We start from the raw sequence: 19,895 nt of genomic DNA on the forward strand, positions 1-19,895 counted from the left end.
CCCGTCGTACGTGCTGTACACGTCATCGCGCAAGCTTTCAGTGGACTGTCTGTTCATCGTGTGTGGTCAAGTCCGTTCATTCAAAAGTAGGACGGACTGTCTGTCGGATTGTCTGACGGACTTAGTTGGCCAGACAGTCCGCCCGTGTGTACGCGGCCTTTGATTGTGTTTATAGAATTCCGATAGGACAAAGTGCCACGCATGCTCAGATCAAATTCCTAGACCAAAGCTATTGGCTACTAGCCTGAACGTAGTCCCGTCGTAACAAAATAACGTTGTCACGTTACATACGATCGGATTTTCCCACAACTTTGTCCAACCGTGTGTATGCAACACAAGTTTCGGACATATCCGACCGTGTGTACAAGGGCTAACAAGGACAATTACTTTTCTTCCAAATTCCTTTGAGAGTGAATTAATTGGTTTTCAAAGCACAATGGTTATTTCATATATATATTTTCACTCTTATTCATAGTACTTCAAATATGCTACTCCCATATTAATAATATCTATATACTAATATATTTCAATGAGTACAATTGAACAATATACTGTATAATGAATATATGTTGAATATTTTAAAAGTACATAAACAAAAGATATGTGAAATTATTCAATTAAGTAGGCATATAATTACTCCATATAATGTAATAATAATACAATAGAAATGATTGCTAATGCAATTAATTGCAATTAATAATACTTGTTCATAAGGCAACTTTTAAATAAGCCCCCTTTTCGTTTTCCAGTAATGAGAAAAAAAATCACAGTCTCTATTCATTGTGTTAGTTGAGACATGAGTCATCAATCTCATTACACACATTCTGACACCATGGCTAATCCTTATCTTGCTTTTGTTGTCTAGGACCCTCACAACTTACAACCTGAGAGAATATGCGATTAGGCTCTTAAAATCTTCTGTAAAAGTCTCTGTCCAAAAGAAATGTACTTACCTTTTAACAAACAGAACAAGATGGCTTCTAAGATGTCCATAAAACCATATATAAAATAATATGTACAGTATAGGCCTTATAAATTGGTTCCTTTTTTGGTTTTTTAACTTCAATAGTTCTGACAATGTAAAACTTATGTAGGGAGACTTATTTTATCTCTGTGTATCATCTGAGGCTATTCACTTCACTGGGTATAGGAGAGGGTTTACAACCACTTTTTAACCACATACGAACCACCCGTCATCATTATACGTCGGCATTTTGAAGAGGGATGTAGTTGTTATGGCAGCAGCTAGCTGTCATAACCCCAGTATCCTCTTCTTCAGTGGGCGGTCCACTTTCAGAAAAAAGTGGTCTCTGCGATGGTTTCGCCACAAGATCACTTTTTTTGGCGGCAGGAGAGGGCCCTCCCACCATGCTCCGGTGCTTTCTGATGCTTACCGGAGGCAATTGCATCCTTTTACCTGTTAGGTATGGAGATGAATGAGAGGAATATGGCCCCCATCTGTATCTATACCATTGCAGGGCGGAAGCAATGTCAAAACGTCACTTCCACCCATAGCTCTTAAAGAGACATTTTATTTTATTTTATTTTTAAACAAATAATTTTATTTTTTGCATTTTAGTATAAATATGAGATCTGAGGTCTTTTTTTTACCCCAGATCTCATATTTAAGAGGTTTTGTCATGCTTTTTTTCTATTACAAGGGATGTTTACATTCCTTTTAAATGGAATAAAAGTGACACATTTTTTTTTAAAAGAACAGTGTAAAAATAAAAAATAAAAGGTAAAATAAATAATAAAAAATCTTTTTTTTAACACACCTTGTCCCGCTGAGCTCGCGTGCGGAAGCATGCATAAGTGGGCAGCACCCACATATGAAAACGGTGTTAAAACCACACATGTGAGGTATCGCCGCGATCGTTAGAGTGAGAGCAATAATTCTCTGTAACTCAAAACATGCAACCTGTAGAATTTTTTAAACATTGCCTATGGAGATTTTTAAGGGTAAAAGTTTGTCGCCATTCCAAAAGCGGGCGCAATTTTGAAGCGTGACATGTTGGGTGTCAATTTACTCGGTGTAACATTATCTTTTACAATATAAAAAAAAATGGGCTAACTTTACTGTTGTCTTATTTTTTAATTCAAAATATGTTATTTTTTTCCCAAAAAAGTGCGCTTGTAAGACTGCTGCCCAAATACGGTGTGACAGAAAGTATTACAATGACCGCCATTTTATTCTCTAGGGTGTTAGGAAAAAAAATATATATAATGTTTGGGGGTTCTAAGTAATTTTCTAGCAAAAAAAAAAGATTTTAACTTGTAAACACCAAATCTTTAAATGAGGCTCGGGCTGGAGTGGTTAAGCTAGTCTTCTTTTACTATGTTGGCATTTCCTGCTTTTCCCAGTGCAACAACAATTTTATAACACTAGTGAATAGTAAGATGAATGCTGCAGTTGAATGGAAATACATTAAAGTTGCACGGAAATACATAGATGTAAAACATTTTTTTTTTTTAGAGCAAATGTATGGCAGTATGGCTATGCTGCTGCTTTATAAATGGACCGTAAGCTACTTTAGTATAAAATACAACAAAAGATATGATCCTGTGTATGTGAAGCATCCTTTTTTTTAGCCAGTAAATTACCCAAAACTTGGATACATTTTTCCTTATGATGCATGGTTTAGCATTTCCAAGTAAATGATGGTGAGAGCACAAAAAAGAAGGGTTTTACAAATAAGAACATTGTTAATGTGTCTTTTACAGCAATGCTTCTGATGGTAGAAAGCTTGTAATGATGTATTGACACTAATATGAGCAAAGGCCCAGAAAAATAGGGTGCCAAAACACACATGCAAAGTATAATGTCCTTTTATAGACCTAGAGAAAACTCTAAAATGTACTTTACAGCTTGATGCTTTACAGTTTACATGATATTATAAACCTATTTCTGCTATTGTTTTTATTATATTACTATGATGTATACTCTTCTGTAATGTCTTATTAGGCATTTTGTGACATGGATTACAGAGGAGGAGGATGGACCGTCCTTCAAAAGAGAATTGATGGCACAATTGATTTCCAGAGAACTTGGCTTGACTACATGGAAGGTTTTGGAGAGCTTTCAGGTAGAGGAATATTGAAAGACTTTTTTGTTATTCCATGTAGGCAATGTTAGAAAGGAGATTTCCGTGGATATAAAGTACACCTTGTGTTTTAAAGGTAACCTGTTGGCTTATCATATCAGGTGCTGGAGATTGATCCCAGCAGTGGTGCTAATTCCAGGGCAGAGCATGACTTTGTGGTTTCAAGCACATTGAATTTGCTGCTCTGTAATTAGCACCACTCCTGCTGATGTGGATGATGGCAGTCATAGGTGCTGGATAGCAGAATTTTGTGAAATAGGTAAATAAAAATCTATCTGGGTTCCTTTAAAACATAGAATATACAACTGTAGTTTTAAATTTAAGAAATATTATAGTATGCTTGCAAAATAAAATAAAAAATTTGATTTTTACCAAGCTTTTGGAGAAATGATGCAGAGTCCTCAACTGCTCTACATTTGGAGGGATTGACCCTCTTCTGGAACCAAATTTGTACACTGATGCTCCCTACACAGGCTGCCAGCTCTCAATAAAGGAATAGATGCTGGGAACCCACTCTTTTATAGTGAGGGGGCTGGCACATAACAAATCCCAGAATATTGCCCTTCTAATTTCAACTGACCAAAGTTTAAACGTATAGTATCATTGCAAAATTAAAAAAATATATATTTTTACTGAAACTTTGGAGGAATGATGCATACCCCCCAACGGTCCTTCATTTGCAGTAATTGACCCTCTTTTGGAACTAAATTTCTTGGTCCTCTTTCCTCCTCCCTTAGCCCTGCTTTAGTCTGATGTATAGACCTATATCAAAATAACACCAGAGACTGTTGATCCAGGGACTATCCAATTGTCTTCTGGGGAATGAGCAAAGAATTTTTTTCCATGCTGGAGCAAATTGGATCATGCATTAAAGTTTTTTTTTTTCCTTCCTCTGGATTGACTGGGTAAAGGATTGTGTATAGGGAATTTTTGTATATGTTTTTTTGGCTGAACTTGATGGACTTTTGTCCTTTCTCAACCTAACTTGCCGAAGGGCCAGTGCTATGAGCAGGTGCTAATGTAGCACAAAACATGTCAGCGGGTCACCCTGAACTTCCGCTGCCGATTGCTTGATGCTTTTTCCCTGTTTGGCGATTTTCTAAATAAAGATAATTGCTTCAGTAGTGTGGTTATTCAAGACTTCCTTTTTATTCATTAAGAAAAGTTCATTGTTAGGCCGCGTACACACGCGGGGACTGTTCGCTCAACTTTGTCCGTCAAACAGTTTCAGCGGACAGTCCGCTCAAAATTAGCATGGACGGACTTGCCCACACACGACGAACGAACAGTCCGCTGAAACCGTGCGCGATGACGTGAACGGCACGTACGACGGGACTAGAAAACGACGTCCTATACACTGCAATGCAACCTTCGGCGTGTAAATTCTTTCTGAGCATGCGCGAGACTTAGTTTGACGAACAAGCCTACACACGGGCGGACTGTCCGCTCAAACCAAGTTTCAGCGGACAGTTTTTCGGAATTTCCGAAAAACTTTGTTCGTCAGACTGTCCGCTGAAACTGTCCGCTGAAAACCCACACACGAGCGGACTGTCCGCCGAAACACTGTTCAGCGGACAAAGTTGAGCGAATAGTCCCCGCGTGTGTACGCGGCCTTAGGGTTTACACTCACTATATCGGTGATGGAGATTTACAGGTAGGCAGCGAATGTTACAAATAGTTGAAAAAGTATTTATTCCTTTACTGAGAACAAGAAGTGGTTCTGGAGTTTTACGGGTAGACAGCGCTTGTAGGCAGTGATAGAAAGACCTTTATTTATTCATGAAATTCTGTTTTATTTCCTTAAATTAAAATTTTTCTTCCAGTACCTTGGCCAGACTGTTCTGCAGTGACTCATTTTGCTGCATGACTCACAGTTCTAGTTGCATGCACACATTTTATTAGGCTTTGGGAAGACAAACAAAAGAACATTTTGGATAGGAGAAAGATTGCCGGCATTAAAGCCAATTAAATAATATGGAAATCATACGGCAAAAATATGTAAAGTACTGTACTGTATTAAAATATTTGTTTAAAAGCAAGAATACAACCTTATGCTTTGCAACATTTATTTTAGATTTTAGGGCTCATTTAGAGGTACTGCCAGGACAAGGTCATCTGGAGCCCAGGGTGAAAATGCCAAACTGCACCCCCCCAAGATGTATGAACGTTATATGTCAGCATGCTTACCCCTAAGCATAAATTCCCTCTCCTCCCAGGCCAAATCACCCCCCCCCCGGGTTGATATCCCCCTCCGAGCGCAAATCTTTGCCCCCCCATTCCCCCTCTCAGCTCAAATCCTCTCTCTCTTCAAATCCCCCCTCCAAAAAAAATCACCCCTCCTAGCACAATTCCTCTACCCCCTCAAGTACACATTCTCTCCTCCCATTCCAAATTCACCCCAATCCCCCCTCCCCCCCCCCCACACACACACATTTCCCCTACTAGAATAAATACACCATGATCATCCCTGCTAGCACAAATCCACCCCCCCAAAAAAAAATTCTCGCCGAGCATCAATCCCCTTCTCCCTCTACTATATCACCTCTTCTAGCACAAACACCACAAATCCTCTTCCCCCATCCCCCCACCCAACACAAATCCCCCAAATAACCTTTCCTAGCACACCCTCCCAAATTTCCCCTCCTAGTACAATTCTTAACCCCCTGCTACTCCCCAAATTCCCCCACCTAGCATAAATCCCCAAACTCCTCATGGTGCCCCCCCCACCTCACATGATACAACAGTGCTCAGGGCAGTTGCCCCTCCTGCCCACCCCTTGCCCCCGCCCTGTTTACAAGGGTACTCAACCCCATACAGCGTGAAGAGCCCTTTGTTTACTTTTCTGTCCTAGTGCTGAGCTGCGTGCAGACAGCCCATAATAGTAAATGAACATGCATTGGCTGTACAGACTCACCTGCACAGCTGAGTTTGACAGGTACACCAACACTGATGCAGAGTCTGTGCATCCAGTGCTATAGATTTGTTTCTGTGTACCTGTCAAACTTGGCAGGTGAGTCCATACATTTGATGCCTGTCCATTCAGTAATATGGGCTGTCTGCATGCAGCTCAGTTATAGTACACAAAAGTACACAAAGGGCCCTTCACACTGTATGGAGCTGAGTGCCCATGTGAATGAGCCCCTAATTTCACGCCCCCATTGTAATTATCAGTATTTATGCCATCTGTCTTTCAAGTCAAATTTTATGACATCCCATCTACATCCCATCCCATCATTTGCCAGTGTTATCGGGGTTTCCAATTGGATTTCTTAGAGCCACACACACACATATTAGGGTAATTTTACACAATAACCAATTAATCTATCAGATAAAAAATATTTTCTGGTTCAATAAGTTTTTATTGCAGAAGTAGTGTTAAACATACAACAATGTCAAAGGCACCTAGATTGCCCATGCAGGGACTAGAACTAGCACATAAGAGACAAAAAATAAAATAAAAATACAACATAAACAGAGGAGGGCAGCCTCCTATTTAAACACTCACATAAATCCTGAGTGCAACATATGTAATTTGGGGTAACCCTCATAAGTGTGGGAATCACCAGGACACAATTGCATCACCTCTGCATTAAGATCATCTTGGGCATCTATTAGCAATCAAAAAGGGCTAAGAGCAGGGGTCAAGTCCTGGGGAAAAAAGTGTGGGAACTCTCACCCAAGATCCACTCCCCTCACCAAAAAAAAAAAAAAAATGAAAAAAAAATGATACGCTCATATGCACGAACGCTTCAAAAGTGGTATTTTTCATCCAATTTTCATGTTGTGTATATGAAGCTTAACTGTTAGTACATAAAAAAACAATCCTCAATAAACATAAATACTGTAATTCTCTGAATAATCAGCATTCATTCAATTGTGCTTCCATGCAAATGTGAACATCATGTTCTGATCTTTATTGGGGAATTTTATTTTGTATATAGAGTGTTTGTGTGGTGAGTTTACACTTTTCATTGTACAGAGTTTGGATAACACAGGGTGAAACGGAAAGGTCATAAATTGACTGCACATTATCTGGACAGAATGCTTGGGGAGATAGTGATGTGTTCCTGCTTAGGAGATGTATGTTAGCTTGGGGGGGCTGCAAACTCTGTAGGGCTCCAACACACACTCGCTGCTATTCCAACCCTTCACATATTTCCACATAAACTTCCCTCCTGGCATTAAACTTTGCCAGGTATTGTGCTCAGCTTACCACCCCAAACTGATGTTCCTCCCTCAGCTCACCTCTCTCCCTGCATGTCCTGTGAGCAGAATAGCTGATCTACCCATCAGTTAGACCTAGACCTGATCTACCCATCAGCTAGCTGTGACTGACAGGTAGATCGAAGCGGAAGCTGTCATGAGGCCCCCTACTGGCAATGCCAGAATGGGAAGGTGTGCGGCACTTACCATTGCGAGCTGTGTCGGCAGCTGCTGGTGTAGCACCTGCCACACAGCTTGCATACTTCAAAGTCTTGCAGGACACGGCTGCTAATGGGAACTGAGTTCCTGTTGTGGAAAAAGTACAGGAACTCCGTTCCCATGCGTTCCCGCAGGACTTGAGCCCTGGCTAAGAGCCCTGTTAAGAGAAGGAAAACAGAGTGAAATAATGAAGAGAGAGGGAGAACAAGGAAAAGTGGGGTAGGGGAAGAGAGAGAAGGAAAAAAAGAGAAGGTGACCCGGGATCACCCAGGAAACCAGTCAGAGCCGATCCATACTAGTCAGAGGGAGTTCGGGGAAGGCATATGCCAGCCATGGCTCCCAAACTTTAAGGAACTTTGCATGCGTGTCTTTGAGTATACTAGACACTTGTTCATTGGCCATCATGAATGTCAAGTGGTTTTTCACTTTTTTTAAGACCGAAATTGGAACACCCCTAGTGGTGGACTTTTTAGGCACGTACAACAGATATACAATATCAACATTTTTTAAAGATACAAAAAAGTTTTTTTATTGAAAAAATTAAGAAAAGTACATAAAACATGAAATGCATAAATACACTGATAATCTGTATATACACTGATTACTTGAAATACCTTACGTGTTTCAGAGAGACTGAATCTCCTTCTTCAGGGGTATGTATAAATGTAAGAGGTGGTATATTTAGAACAGTGTGTTGAATAGGCATTCCATAAGATTTGAAATTAAAAACATGACAGAAAACCAGAGTGAATGTTGCAGATGGTTATTTGCCCTTTCGAAGCCTTCTAGTGTGGTTGCCCCGGCAGGAATGGCTGAAAGAGCCGTAGGTGTAAAAAATAAACCCGCCCCCTAGTGCTGGTGGACGCTTGGAGCTTAAAGCCCCCAACCCGGGAAAGACACTGGGGCAAAGCAGTCGGTCCTGAAATACCGTAGATATTATAATAGTAATATTGACAAGCAGGGCTGCTCCTTAATATTGTATTGAATATGTCCACCCATTCGTCACGGCATCCAACAACAGAGTGTGAAGGAATATGCAAGGTATGAATACAGGTGCAAGGTATGAATATGCAACATATGTAATTTGGGGTAACCCTCACAAGTGTGGGAATCACCAGGACAGAATTGCATCAACTCTGCATTAAGATCATCTTGGACATCTATTAGCAATCAAAAAGGGCTAAGAGCCCTGTTAAGAGAAGGAAAACAGAGTGAAATAAGAAAGAGAGGGGGAGAATAAGGAAAAGTGGGGTAGGGGGAAGAGAGAGAAGGAAAAAAGGAGAAGGTGACCCGGGATCACCCAGGAAACCAGTCAGAGCCGATCCATACTAGTCAGAGGGAGTTCGGGAAAGGCATATGCCAGCCATGGCTCCCAAACTTTAAGGAACTTGGCATGCATGTCTTTGAGTATAATAGACATTTGTTCATTGGCCATCATGGATTTCAAAGTGGTTTTCTACTTCCATTAAGGGTACTGTGTTTTTTTTCCATGCTTGAGCAATCATCCTTTTGGCCACTGTAAACAGATAGGTTGCCAAATTCTGTTGACTAGCAAACAAACCCGGGATGGGGCAATATAATAGTGCAAATTTGGCCTCTTTACAGACATTCAAATGGAAAAGAAAAAGCGAACCAAACACTCGGGACCAGAAACCGACTAATCGTGGGCAGGCCCCTCAGGTGTGAATTACATCCCCACGATGGTCACATGTTCGAAAACAGTGATTGCTAGAGGTTGGGTTGGCATGGGCAATACGTGCTGGAACCCAGTACCACCATAACAGCACTTTGTATGCTGCCTCCAAGATGGAAATATTAAAGGAACATTTACCTACAGAAGACTAGGCCTTGCTCCAGTCCACTGGTTCAATCCCATGTCCCAAATCTCATTCCCACTGGGACACATAGCAGAGTGAGGTGAGAGATGATCGACCATTCAAAGCTGTGTAGAGGGTGGAGATAAGGCCCCAGGAACCTGGGGCATGTAGACAGATATGTTCGAAAGCGGATGTCTGGAATGGGTTGGAGGAGGTACGTCGGAGCGTAGTTATCCAGTGCTGGATCTGAAGAAAACAAAAGAATTTTGCCTGGGGAGTGTCACAGAATTCGCAGAATGCAGACCACGTCAGTCGAGTACGTGTAGTCAAGGGGTAAGGCCCTGTGAGGTCCGCCACGGGAATATCTGAGACTGGTCGAGACCCAGGGGGGGGGACAATGGGTTATTAGTAATAGGCAGCAGGGGCAGGAAGGGGGACATAAGAGAGCTTGAGTATCTTACCGACTCCCACAACTTAAAGCTATATAGCATGAAAGGGCTCAATGACATTGACTGAAGTTTCTGGGGAAGCCAAAGAAGCACTTGTATAGAAAGAAGGGCACAATTAGAGAGCTCCAGAAGCACCCATAGATGGACATTGGAGGAAGCATGGAGTAGTGATAATTGGGAGATCTGAGCCGCCAGATAGTACTTAGAGACATGGGGAACTCCCAAAGCACCTTGCAATCTATGTATAAAAAAGGGTAGCCTTAGAAATTCTAGGGTGTTTATTAGCCCAGATAAAGCACATGATCCTGCTCTGGAGTAGGCGGAAAAAATGTAGAGGGACCCGTACTCGTAGGGTGTGGAAAAAGTACAGTAATTTTGATAAGACCGTCATCTTTATAGAGTGGATTCTACCCAACCAGTACAGGTGTGGAAATTGCCATGTCTGTAGGAGAGTGGTCAAGAATCTAAGCAGGGGATAGTAATTAACAGAGAACAGAGAGGACTAAGTGGGGGTCAGGCAGACTCCCAGTTATTAAATGTATGTGGTTGTTCAACGAAAAGGGAAGAGGGACTGCAGGCGTGCGACCAGGTCAGCGTCTAGGGAGACATTTAGAGCTACAGATTTCTCTAAGTTAATATGGAGGCCCGAAATGGATGAGAAATGTGTCAAGGGCTGGATTCTGGCCAGAATCCAGCCCAACCTACAATGAGTGGGGAGGGGGGAACCATTTTCAAGAATCCCGGTTGTGCATGAGACCTTACTCCTTGTCAGAGTTCCCTATGTGAAATGAAGATCAAAATGAACAATACTTGTCCTGTTTTGAAACCATAGCCCAAAATGGCCAAATCAGGCACTGCATTTTGGGCAGTCCAAGAGCTTTGTTGGACTCAGGCTGGGTTCACAGTTTGCTGGGCAGCCCATCCATTTAAACCGGCTGCCCTATGTACAAGAAATACTAAAAATAAGTCCCTGACCTTTTTCCAAAAATGTGCCACACCAAACTGCATGGTGGTGTGGCACCATGTGGCTTGGGGCTTGCATTGACAAATACTATATGTGGGGTGCCAGTAACAATTAAAGTAGAGCTGAAGGCAAAACCTTTTTTTTTTCTTTTTTGGATAGCGTAAGGGAGGGTATAACCCGTCAGATCTTTTTTTTGCCATTTGTAACCCTCCACTTCCTGTCACATAGTAAAACAGGAAGTGAGAGTACATCTCAACAGGTTAAGGGAACTCCTTGGGGACCCTCAGGTCCCCAGAACTAGTGTCCTCATTGGAAGATCTCCCCTCTATTGCTTTTCTGGGGACAACCCAAAATTTGGGGATTTTCTTTTACTTTCCCTTTCAATGATAAGGGTAAACAGGACAAATAGAAAGGCTAAAAAAAAAAAAAAAAGTTTTGCCTTTAGTTATACTTTAATGGCACTGACATACGTCTGACCCTCCCCAAACTGTTCTATTTATCTGCTCATCCAGAATTCTTTCTCTCTCCAGCCAGCTGGTAGTATGCAATTTTAAAGCGTGACATGTTTAGTATCTATTTACTTGGCATAACATCATCTTTTATATTTTACAAAAAATTGCATATTATATTGTGTTTGTGTGCATTAAAATTCATTAAAGTGTATATTTTCCAAAACATTTGCTTTTGAAGAACTGCTGCGAAAATATTGTGTGACATAAAAACTTGCAACACCCATGATTTTATTCTCTATGGCCTCTGCTTAAAAAAAATTATAATGTTTGGGGGTTCTAAGTAGTTTTCTGACAAAAAAGATTATGTTTTTTACGTGTGTAAGAGGAATATTAGAATTGGCCCAGACTGGAAGGTGTTAAATGGATAATATCTTTTTTTTTTTAACACATTGAGGCAGCATAACACAGTTTGTTTTATTGCATTTGCAGGAGAATTCTGGTTGGGTCTGAGGAAAACTTTCTGCATTCTGAATCAGAAAAACACAAGTTTCATGCTGAATATTGCCCTGGAGGCTGAAGATGGATCACAGGCATATGCAACCTATGATAACTTCTGGATTGAAGATGAGAAGACCTCCTTCATAATGCATGTTGGGCGATACTTTGGAACTGCAGGTTAGAAAAATATTGATTTGAGTATTACTTGTCTACATTTTATAGTTTTAATGCAAAGCAGAATAAAAACAGCCCAGATTTTAGGCTGATTGTACACTGGTTCTTTTTCACGGATCAATTTATCTTGTCTGCGGGATCTCAATGTTGCATACTATCAGCACAGTGGATCTCGGTGCAAAAAGAGATGAACATGCAGTAAATAGGAGTTAATTAGAGTAAAAAAAGCTGGCCATAGATGTGTTCTCTTTATTTTGATCAACCACAGTGCTGATGGGAAAAAGGATTTCCCTATCTACACAAACTAGGTGGATAGAAGAATTCTCCCAGCTGTGTTATTGTATTCTGACAGCTGGACCCCCACTTTCAGAATACACTGATCATCGCTGCAGTCCTTGATAAAATGAATATTTTCCATCATTTCTATTCTAACGATCGACTTCTGCCAAGCAGGAATTTCCATAGATGGATTGAAATTTGGCCAGTCCCTGCTGAACTGGTTGAATTTCGATCTATCTATGGCCAGCTTTTGTTTGGATTAGTTTAGTGTTAGGCCCCTCTTACATGGGTGCCTCAATACTGTGGGATCCGCTTGCTCCATGAGAGTTTACGCCGCTGATCCCTGCTGAGCAGGCAGATGACAGGTCCATCTCCGCTCACTGTTCTCCTCTATAGAGAGATGGGATGAAAACAGAACACTTGTCAGTTTTCATCTCATCCCACCTACCAGACAGATGGAAAATAGGACCACCATCGGTCTGGTTTTGGCAGAAAAGATCAGATCGGATAGCGGCAGGTATCAGCGGACATGTTACCGGTGACATCCGCCGCTCCATAGAGGTGAATGGAGGGTCCGATCATGTCCACCTGAAAAACTGACAGGGGGACCTGATCGGACAGCCCATGGCCCTTAGGAGTAAAGGTTTATTGTTTAAGGGGTGTTGGCAGGAGGGTAAGTTTCAAGTGAACTTTTTTTTTTCTAGAATTGGATAGAGTGTGAAAGGATTAGAACTCTTGTTAGATTTTTACAACTATCTGGAGCTCCATTAGCAAAATGTATCCTCACTTCCTGTCAAGCTGACCACATTTTACGAGACAGGAAATGAGGGAACTCGCCAACAGGAACACAAACAGCAATACAAATGCTTTTCTTTTGTAGAATAGGAGAAGGCAAGAACCCAATTTTAGATTTAGATTTCTGTCTGTGTCCCTGTTGCAGTTTTTCCCCATTTCCTGTCTACAGGAAATGAGGGAACTCGCCAACAGGAACACAAACAGCAATACAAATGCTTTTCTTTTGTAGAATAGGAGAAGGCAAGACAGGAAATGAGGGAACTCGCCAACAGGAACACAAACAGCAATACAAATGCTTTTCTTTTGTAGAATAGGAGAAGGCAAGAACCCAATTTTAGATTTAGATTTCTGTCTGTGTCCCTGTTGCAGTTTTTCCCCATTTCCTGTCTAGTAAAACATGGGCAGCAGGACTGGATGTGAAGCTTAAAGGAGAAGTCCAGCCAAAGCTTGTTTGGCTGGGCTTCTCCAATAGATCACAGAAGTGAAATTCGTTTTGCACTCCTTTGATCTGTTTTCAGCAGAGAGCAGACTCTCTGCTGATGTCATGGATATCAGTCCAGGCACCGTGTCATTCCGACAATGGGAGTCTAGATCCACCAGGTGCCTGGACTGACACCCATCTCAGCCTCTCAGCGAGCAACTGAGAGCCTGAGATAGGTCGCTCCCCGCCCCTCCACAGCTCAGAACTCCAATGAGCGAGGAGGGAGAAGAGTTAAGAGCTTTGACTGACAGCCTGCAGCTCTCTGCTCACAGACCTCTGAAAACCGAGTGATCGGCAATGTTCGATGCTGCATCCACCTAGGTAAGTATAAATGAGAAAAACAAACAAACATACTTCTCTTTTAATCTCTCTAAAGCTGGATACACAATATACAACTTTTGTTGTTCGATTTCCTTCAGATATACCTTCAACTATGTAGTGCAACGGCCTACCTGATTGCATACAAATTTAAAGTGTTTAGGTTCCACCTCATATTATATGGCTTTGGTAAATATTAAGGAAAAAAATCTAAAGAAAATTGTATAGTGTGTATCCAGCTCAACAGAGAGAGAGCAGTAAAAACCTTCAGGAGTTCTAATGAAATTTTCACCACATGTTGGTAACAACTCATGCAATCCATACATACAAAGAAACCAAAACAAATAAGTTCACAAATTAAGTGTAATAAAATGGAATGACACAGGGAAAGGGTATTTCACACGTTAACTGAAATGCGTTTAATACTCTGTACGAAATCTTTTTGTTGGTAATGACAGCATCAAGACATCTCCTGTATAGAGAAAGTAGTTGCATGCATTGCTCAGAGATTTTGGCCCATTCTTCCACAAATCTTGAAGGTTTCTTCTATGAACTCTGATCTTTAGTTCTTTCCATAGATTTTCTATTGGAGTCAAGTCAGGTGATTGGCTGGGTTATTCTAGCAGCTTTATTTTCTTTCTTTGAAACCAATTGAGAATTTCCTTTGCTTTGTGTTTGAGATCATTGTCTTGTTGAAATGTCCACCCTTGCTTCATCTTCATCATCCTGGTAGATGGCAGCCAGGGGCGGATCCAGAGTCTAATCTCGGGAGGGGCACTGCTATAAAATATGTTTTTGGGGGGCAATTTATATGGGAAATGGCTGGTATTGGCGCTTCAATCATTACGGCACCATGGTTGTTATGGTGTCAGGATGATTGAAGCGCATTATTTCTATTAATACATTGTAATATAAAATTAAATGGTTCAACTCACCATATTGCAGAATCAGTGGGAGCCCTGAGGATGTCACTTGCCATGTCGCCTGCCACCAAATGTGGATTGTCACTTGTCACCAAATGCGGATTGTTACTTGCCACGTCACCTGCCACACATTGCGGATTGTCACTTGCCACGTAGCCTGCCACACATTGCAGATTGCCACTTGCCACGTCACCTGCCACACATTGCGGATTGTGACTTGCCACGTCACCTGCCACACATTGCGGATTGTCACTTGCCACGTCGCCTGCCACCAGATGCGGATTGCCACGTAGCCTGCCACACATTGCGGATTGCCACTTGCCACGTCACCTGCCACACATTGGGGATTGTCACTTGCCACGTCACCTGCCACACATTGCGGATTGTCACTTGCCACGTTGCCTGCCACACATTGCGGATTGTCACTTGCCACGTAGCCTGCCACACATTGCGGATTGTCACTTGCCACGTCACCTGCCACACATTGCGGATTGTCACTTGCCACGTCACCTGCTACACATTGCGGATTGTCACTTGCCACGTCACCTGCCACACATTGTGGATTGCCACTTGCCACGTAGTCTGCCACACATTGCGGATTGCCACTTGCCACGTAGCCTGCCACACATTGCGGATTGTCACCTACTGGTGGTCTTTTGTTGGGTCCCAGAGTGAAGATAGGCAGCAGAGAGATGATGCAATCTCTCTGCTGCACACAGCTTCCTACACAGTGAGGGCAGGACTGGAGGGATGCAGGGCAGTGAGAGATGATGTCATCTCCCTGCTCCCCTGCCTGCTGGCTTCCTGATTGGCCAGCAGCCCTCCTAAGCCGACCAGCTGCCCCCCCCCTCACCCGTCCACTCAGCGCGGGTACCCGCGGAACCGACCGCGATTGGACCCGCGGAACCGGCCGCGGGTACCCGCGGAACCGGCCGCGATTGGACCCGCGGAACCGGCCCGCGGGTACCCGCGGAACCGGCCGCGATTGGACCCGCGGAACCGGCCGCGATTGGACTCACGGAACCGGCCCGCGGGTACCCGCGGAACCGGCCGCGATTGGACCCGCGGAACCGGCCGTGCTGTCATCAGCTGGCGGTATTCTCGGAGGGGGCAATTGACCCGTTGCCCCCCCCCCTGGATCCGCCCCTGATGGCAGCAGATTTTTATCAACAGTGTCTTTTTCCATTCATCCTTCCTTCAATGATATGAAGTTTGCCAGTACCATATGCTGAGAACCAGCCCCACACCATGACGTTCCCACCTCCAAACTTCATTGTTGGTATGGGGGTGTTTTTGCGGTGATGTGCAGTGCCATTTGACCTCCAAACATGGTGTATATTATGGCACCTAAAGAGTTCAATTTTTATCTCATCTGTCCAGGCTACTGTATATTATCCCAGTATTTCACAGGCTTGTCTAAATGTTGTGCACCCAACTTTAAACGTGCTTCAAGATGCTTTTTCTTCAGCAATGGAGTCTTACGTGGTAAGCATGCATACAGGCCATGGTGGCTGAGTGCATTGCTTATTGTTTTCTTTGAAACAATTGTACCTGCTATTGGCAGGTCTTTCTAAAGCTCTTCACAAGTAGTCCTAGGCTCTTGGACAACTTTTCTGATAATTCTTTTCACTCTTCTGTCAGAAATGTGTTAGACTAAAATAGTACTAAAGGTACAAGTTAAAAGTTTTGTGTGGTGGATATTTTCTTTCTTAGTAAAACAATGGGCAGCTACACTATGCACACTACTTTTCAGTGCCAAGAGTCTCTCACCAAAAACTGAACTCCCAGCTATGAGAACAAATGTATTGTGTTTTTCAGCCACATCATTTGTTACTCGGGATAGTTTAGGTTTCTGTAGCCCACACAGGGCTCATCTGTTGTTCTATGGATTACTAATAAAGGATATATTTTTATTGGCAGAGATCCTAGATGTTGCTTTCTGCTGAAGCCCTTTGTGTCCTCATAGAGTTCATGGTTTATATAGGACTATTTTTCTGTTTATGGATACAAGACAGTTAATTAGGCTAATTACATGCTGAGCTTAAAGTGATTGTAAAGTCTTCTTTTTTTAAGTTAGTTAAACATAACAAACATGTTATATTTACCAGCTCTTTGCAGTTGGTTTTGCACAGAGCAGCCCACATCCTCCTCTTCTCGGGCCCCTCTTTGGCTCTCCTGGCCCTTCCCTCCTGTTGAGTGCCCCCACAGCAAACAGCTTGCTATGGGGGCTCCCGAGCCACAGCTCTCTCTGTCCATATAGACAGACCCTGCCCCTTCTCTCCTCATTGGCTGACTGAAAGCGTCACGCTGCTGTCTCAGCCAATGAGGAGGGAAGTCCCTTCAGACGAGACACTGCAACATTGCTGGATAGAGATGGGCTCAGGTATATTGTAGGGGAGGGGGGGGATGTCTGAGGGGGGCTGCTGCACACAGAAGGCTTTATATCTTAATGTATAGAATGCATTAAGATAAAAAAAACCTTCTGCCTTTACAATTCCTTTAAGTTTCTCCTGAGTTCACTTGAAGCACTTACCTTCTATTATGCCTTGACCCTACAGACTGTGAAAAAATGCCAGTAAAAAGGTTTACTTCAAAAGTTTGTAGGTCTGAAACACCCTGGTTTGCAGCAACTTTGAGTGTTGAATTGACAGGAACTCTTGTGTGTAAGAAAGCTACTCCCAATAACCACTGTGGGAGGCTACTGGGAGAAGGGTTTTGTAACGGGCCGACCCATTAGTGGCCTCTACTGCCAACCAGCGCAACCTTGGGAGGCTGCATACAATAGTGCCTGAAACCTACATTTCTAAGCAGGAAAAGTACCCTTTCTATTGTTTTTTTTACAGGCTTCAGGAGCAAGGCAAAGGATGGATTGTGCATGTGTATCTATCCTTTAAGTCAGGGGTCTCCAGACCTTCTAAAGAAAGGGTCAGCTTACTATCCTTCAGACTTTAGGGGGGCAAGACTGTGCCCAGTAAACAATTCCTGATCTCTGGTATTAGGGGGAGAAAAAGTTGGTGTTGTTGGGAGGAATAGTGCCCCATTTTTTTTGCTAGTGGAAGGAATTATACCCTATCATTGATGTCGATGAAAGGAATAGTGCCCCACTGTTTGGTATCAGTGGCAGGAATTATGCCTCAAGGGACAGATAAAGGCAAGCAAAGGGCCCCATGCAGCCCCAGGGCCACAGTTTGGAGACCATTGCTTTAAGTCATAGTGATTATAAGAAGCTAATTTTGGTTGGAAAGAAAAACAAAACAATTTAAATTGGTGTTTAACAACTTGCAGATGAAGACTGTATTAGGTTAATAATGCAGGACTTCAGTTAAGCCCCTATAGTGCCTCTTGTACACCGTACAATGTCTGAACCCTATTACCCCACTGCATATGCCCGTGCCCACCAGTTTGACGACCAAAGTCCTGGTCTATGTTGGGTAGACAATGACAGTATCTTCTTATTTAATGGTCATCATAATCATGTGTTACACTTAGCACAGATACATGTAACATTTTCATTATGTTCTTCATGTGTGGCAACTGTTAGAACAGCTGTTTACGATGTTACTATTTTGTTACATTTCTGCTAGCTACAGCAAATATCTAAATAAAAAGGTAAAGAATATGTTACCCCAACATTTCATAATCCTGATATGTGTTAACTGTTGTACTATCTGCTTGTGTTGTTTTGTTCTCTTTGTATTGCTTCCTTACTGTGTAATACTCTTCTCTTCTACTCGATTCTGCCAGTTCCCCTGCTCACATACCGGTATTTCAAACTGATCACACTAGGCATGAGAGCACATTTATCTCAGAGTGGTCAATTTACTGGCTGTGTTGGAAAACAGCCTGCCTGTCCTTCAATGGCCAAGACTTGTGCTCACTGGGAAGATTAGTGTAATATTGTCTCTCCACCTCCTATCTCTAACCACCTTATGCAGTTGAGAACAGATATTATGTTATCACTTATAAAATAGATATTTATAATGTTTTTTTTTTTTTTTAAGTATATGCACAATATGTTTTACCTTTTTATTTTGTATTTTAAACTGAATAGGTTGTTTATGAGGTATTTGTAAAAAAAAACTCACAAACTTAAATAAAATAAACATAAAATATTACTGCTACCACATTCAAAAATACAAAAAAATGTAATAAATGAATGCATTACAATTTGAGCGGGTGTGGGGGTTATGGTAAAAGGCCTTAAATCTGTGTACGAATTTGCTGTTAAACCCAAATTTGGCTAGAATGCTAACCCCATATGGCCACAATACGCTGCCGAATGCCTTATGTATGTCTAGGCCTAAAATCAGTACTCTTCGAGAAAAAAGATCAGCGTCTTGAATGATGTTGGAGGCTAGGTATATGTTCTCCGTAATCTATCTAGAGGGGATAAAGCTTGTTTGTTCAGGAGCTATTAGTGAAGAGATATTAGGTGCTAGACAGTCAGCTAATAGTCTACTGAAAAATTGTGTAGTTATTAAGGACTCAGATTGGCCTATAATTTTGTGGGAGGGTATGATCCTTATTTGGTTTGGGGATAAGTGTCATATTAGCATAAAGCATCTCATCTGGAAGTTTGTTGCCTTGCCACACCAGAAAGGAAGAGGGAGATTAGGGAAGTAAACAAGTGGCTCAAACACTGGTGTAGTAAGGAGGGGGTTGGGTTCCTGGAGGACTGGGACGAATTCTCAGTCGATAACCGGTACTATAGAAGGAACGGACTGCACCTAAATGAGGAGGGTGCAGATCAGCTGAGATTAAGGATGGCCAAAAAGTTAGAGGGTTTTTTAAACTAGGTGATGGGGGGGTGGGTTCAGAGATAGAGATAGTCAGCGTGGAGCATATTCCAGAGGGTAATATTAGGGGCATTAGTGGTAGGGTAACCAAAGCACATAAACCCAAGGTAAATATAGTAGCAAGTCCTAGTTGTAATCTTGGAACACCCAAGAGGATAGTATGTGACCGGTCAAAATATATTAATACATTAAAATGTTTGTTCGCCAATGCCAGAAGTCTGCCAAGCAAAATAGGCGAGTTGGAAGCTCTGGTGCATCAGGAGAGCTATGATGTAATCGGTATTGCTGAAACTTGGCTTCATTCCTCACATGACTGGGCTATTAATATTCCTGGCTATGCACTCTTTCGGAAAGACAGAGTAAAAAGGAAAGGTGGAGGGGTCTGTCTGTATGTGAGAAATGATCTCAAAGCGAGTGAGAAAG

At 42.3% G+C, this 19,895-nt stretch overlaps 1 protein-coding gene across 1 annotated transcript in view; it reads left to right on the top strand.

The window, feature by feature from the left end:
* The window catches only part of ANGPTL5 (angiopoietin like 5), a 97,118-nt gene that overhangs the window by 63,926 nt on the left and 13,297 nt on the right, over nucleotides 1-19,895 (top strand). The window contains exons 6-7 of the mRNA XM_077484644.1: nucleotides 2,966-3,086; nucleotides 11,698-11,883. Coding sequence (XP_077340770.1) covers nucleotides 2,966-3,086; nucleotides 11,698-11,883 — 307 coding nt within the window. The remainder of the gene's footprint in view (nucleotides 1-2,965; nucleotides 3,087-11,697; nucleotides 11,884-19,895) is intronic.

Source organism: Lithobates pipiens, unplaced genomic scaffold, assembly GCF_037356315.1.
Source record: "Lithobates pipiens isolate NorthernLeopardFrog02 unplaced genomic scaffold, aLitPip1_a1.2 Scaffold_16, whole genome shotgun sequence".
NCBI classification, from domain to species: domain Eukaryota; kingdom Metazoa; phylum Chordata; class Amphibia; order Anura; family Ranidae; genus Lithobates; species Lithobates pipiens.